General features: G+C 46.3%; 1 protein-coding gene across 1 annotated transcript; it reads right to left on the bottom strand.

Moving 5' to 3' along the window:
* Window positions 1-759: 759 nt before the first annotated feature.
* On the bottom strand, window positions 760-3,668 carry LOC120692860. Its single transcript, XM_039976255.1, has 3 exons — window positions 3,228-3,668; window positions 2,897-3,153; window positions 760-2,813 (listed from the first exon to the last, which is right to left on the bottom strand). The coding sequence occupies exons 1-3, from the start codon at window positions 3,541-3,543 to the stop codon at window positions 846-848; spliced, it is 2,541 nt and encodes an 846-aa protein (XP_039832189.1). The 5' UTR covers window positions 3,544-3,668; the 3' UTR covers window positions 760-845.
* Between the last annotated feature and the right edge of the window lie 361 nt (window positions 3,669-4,029).

Below are 4,029 nucleotides of genomic sequence, written 5' to 3'. Positions count from 1 at the left end.
GGCGCATGCCAGCGGAGAGCAGCGGCTGCCGTGGCAAGTTGCCGGAGAAGCGGGCAGCGTGCACGTGACGGCCGCCGTCGTGTTGCGACTCGTGAGCGAGTGGCCGAGGGCGTGTGGTGTGAAATAATGCGGCGTGGGGCTGTGGAGTTCTGAGTTGTTTCTGACGGCCTGTTTGGCTGCGAATGGGGGCGTGGCCGGCATTGGTGGTCACCAGGGTTCTCCTTTTCGTTTTTGGACCGAATCCCGCCATCCGGCGGAAACGGAATTCCGGGCGAAATTTCGCTAAATTTCGGTAATTCCGACCGAAATGGGTTTTTGAATTCGAAAAACGAAATTTCGTTGCATTCCGACCGGAATTTCGGTTTTTCCGACCGGAATTTCGGTAATTTTGACCGAAATTTCGGTTTTGTCACCGTAAAATGATGCAAATTAACAGAAAATGATGTGTACATATGGAAAAATTGAAAATTTTGGGAAAATTTCCCCTGATTATGTGTATATTGACAGTTTATAATGCATAACATATATAACTCCACAAAACAATAACAAATACACCATTTAACACATAACTCATGTCCAAAGTCCACACATACAACGTAATACATCCAAAGTCCATTACAATTATTACACATAACTCATGTCCAAAGTCCACACATAGAACGCAATACATCCAAAGTCCATTAAAATTATTACAATCCAAAGATACAAAAGAGGCAAAGGCATAGTCCAGAATAATTCATGTAGCATATTCTCTGCATTTAAATATTTATGTGAAATAAATTAAATAAGTAGAGGAAGCAAAACGTATAGATAATTTCTGTTGATAGGATAAGTACCTGCATTCTTCAGTCCTCAAATCTCTCTCCCGGTGGTCCCTCATACGGCTCGTCTGTTGGTGGCAAATACACATACGTAGGTGGGTGATGTTGCAACTGTGGAGCTCCATATGGTAGGTAGCCGTGATAATCCAAATAAGGCAATGCTGCAACTGCCTGCGGAAGTGGCGGGTTCACCACCCCTGGTGGTGGCCACAGAAAGCCCCCTGCAGGGGGAGAAGTACTGTAAGGGTTGTAGTACTGACCACTGGAGGCAGAGTTGGAGCTATCTTCATCATATGCAAGTGGGGCCTGTCGACCATGTCGACTTGTCGATGTTGTTTGTCGTTGTGAAGTAGGTGCTCCATGATCTGTATCTTGTGTTGCATGGGTGAAGTCCTCCTCCCCAGTGAACCTTATAGTAGGAGATATACGATAACCACCACTTTCGCCATCACCATCATCATCACCATCATCATCACCATCACCATCACCATCACCATCATCATCATCATCATCATCATCATCATCACCAATGTCCTCACCACCACTAGGCTCAGGTGTGGTATCGTCACTACCTAACTCCTCCTCAGTGCGTGGTTTCTTCCCTTTTCTCATTTCGGGACCAATCTTAGTCTTCCTTTTTCCCAGATGTGTGTCCCCAATTGTTTCTTCGGCCCATGTCTCCACATCTTCATCGTGACCATGAGAAGAGCCTATGTCAGTGAACATCTGGCTCGGCAATGGAGTGTCAGTGAAGTCTGAGTCTTCATCAAATGCTGGGTCTCCATTGGACCTTGAAAGCTTCATCCAATTTTGAATTGCTGATGACTGCCGGTACAAAGAAAGATCCATGAAACTGCTAACTGGATCATAGTCATATGGATCGGCCCCTCTAGTAGCACGTTGCAGACGCAAGCGGAGGTTGTAGTTCACAAAGACCAATTTATCCAATTTCTGATGGCTCAACCTATTGCGCAGTTTGGTGTGGATGTAAGCAAAGGTGCTCCAGTTCCTTTCACATCCACTAGAGGCTGCACACTGCGACAACAAGCGTCGAGCGACCCTTTGCAACACTGGTGTATCTCCCCCAAATGTTGCCCACCAAGCAGCTGGTGAAGTTTTCCGGTCAATGGCCATTCGCCTAGCAATGTCACTAGAGAACTCACCTTGCTTCGTCCTGAATATTTCAAATTCCTGCAATACAATTGCTGCTGAATTAGTATTCAACATTTTCTCCAGACCGTTGCGCATTACTGCCATGACTGTCTGTGATGTGCCCAAACTGTACTGCACGTAAGGGTTAAGAGCACAAGCAGTGGCCATATATGTGCCTGACATCACTGTGTTCATCCTTGCATCTATCACAGCCATGATCTTTTCAAACCGGGGGTAGTCATTGCTGAACTTGCTGGCATATGTTTGCCTCATGTTTTGATACTCCATTGTCACCTCACTCAAATTAGATGTCTTGTCTGTGTCAGCAAATCTCAAAAACATGTACAGAGGCTCAACATCATTGATCACATACTCCATATTCGCCCACCATTGAAGACTTGTGATGCATTCGTAAATGTACCTTCCAGTTTCACTTTTGAAGTGGCGGGACCGTCGGAACTCAGGTGACACTAACCATGTCATGAACTGGTCCTTCTTCCTATACATGCTTTCAAGGAACATGTAGTTGGTCCCAAATCTTGTTACATTCCACTTGACCAACTCTCCTCCGATGGCTTCCCTCATCATGCTGTGTAAACTGTTGGAGTTGTAGAGCCAGCTGCAAATTCGTTGCGCGCTTCGAATACAAGCATCATGCTCCGGCCACTTCCCTATGTCCTTCAGCATAAGGTTGATGGTATGGGCAAGGCAAGGCTGCCATGCAATGCTAGGGAACTCATGACATATAATTTTGCAGGCTTTTTTGTAGTTCGAACCATTATCCGTGACAAGCTGAATCACATTGTGAGGCTCCACTTTCATGACCACTGCTCGTATCTCCTGCACAACATTGCCAATGTGATATGCGTATGGTCCTATATTTTATGCCAAGGTGAGAACAATGCTTCGATACATGGACATACCTTCAACAAGTATTGATGGTCCTGTATTTTGTCGGACGCATTGATGGACTTCAAGAAATACATGGTGCCACCGCTATACACCAAGAAATTAATGACCGAGTTACGCATAGGCCCCGTCCACGAATCACACATGATCGTGACTCCACATTCATCCCACTCGTTCTTCCACTTCTCTATCTCTTTCTCTATCTCCTTCACATTCTCATCCAAATATTTTCCATCTATCTCCCTCCCTGATGGTATTTTGATTCCAACACCTGCGGTCATAGAAGAGAAAGCATTAAGATCACAATGAAGGATATGTAATGTAGCTCAAAATATACATTGTTACCTTGTTTCTGGGTCTCCACGATCGCAGCTTTAAAGTATGGGTCATCGACTTTCCGACCGGGAATACCGACAGCATGGCACGCCTTCGCCCATGCCCTCCCTAGAAGCTCTCTTGATGTCCTCCCCTTGACAGTCCATGGGCCGGTATCAATCCTTTGCTGCCGTGGACCACTGCTCAACCCTAGATGGTAGTCCCTAACCCTCTCGGGGACTTGTGACTGGCTCCTTCTGAACATCGAAGGCAGCGGTCCACCACTGCCTCCAACACCACCACCCGATCCGCCACCCCTATCATATCGTGGCCCAGCTTGCTGCATAAATTCATACTCTTGGCGGGACTAGTGTAAGGCCGCTTGTAGTTCTGCATCCTCGTCGAGCCCCTGGCCTTCCTCTTTCTCTAGATCAATGTGCGGCCCCCTTGCAGATTGGTCCCTCAGCAGCTTTTCTCGGGCCCTTGCTTTTAGCTCTAGCCTTGTTCCTGTCCAACTGCTCACTAAAGAAGGCCTTAACTTCGGCTGGAACCGAAGGGCAGTCCTTCACATCTTTCCCCCTATGTGCCAAATGCTCTTTGAACCTTGTTGCTCCTCCCCCACTCTTCTCCTCCCTGCAATACTTGCATTTGAAACCACCCCTGATCTTTTGGCCATGCTCCCACACTAGGTCTGGCATTGTCCTACAATTACAGAAAAATAGTAAGGTGTAAGTTCATGAATAACACATGAAGTAGCAACTCATGTTCTTTTTTATGAATACCTACTAACAACCCATGAATATCACATAAACTAACAATTCATTAAAACTAC

Source organism: Panicum virgatum, chromosome 9N (genome assembly GCF_016808335.1).
Source record: "Panicum virgatum strain AP13 chromosome 9N, P.virgatum_v5, whole genome shotgun sequence".
Taxonomy (NCBI): domain Eukaryota; kingdom Viridiplantae; phylum Streptophyta; class Magnoliopsida; order Poales; family Poaceae; genus Panicum; species Panicum virgatum.
This window is presented reverse-complemented; position numbering and strand designations above follow the sequence as displayed.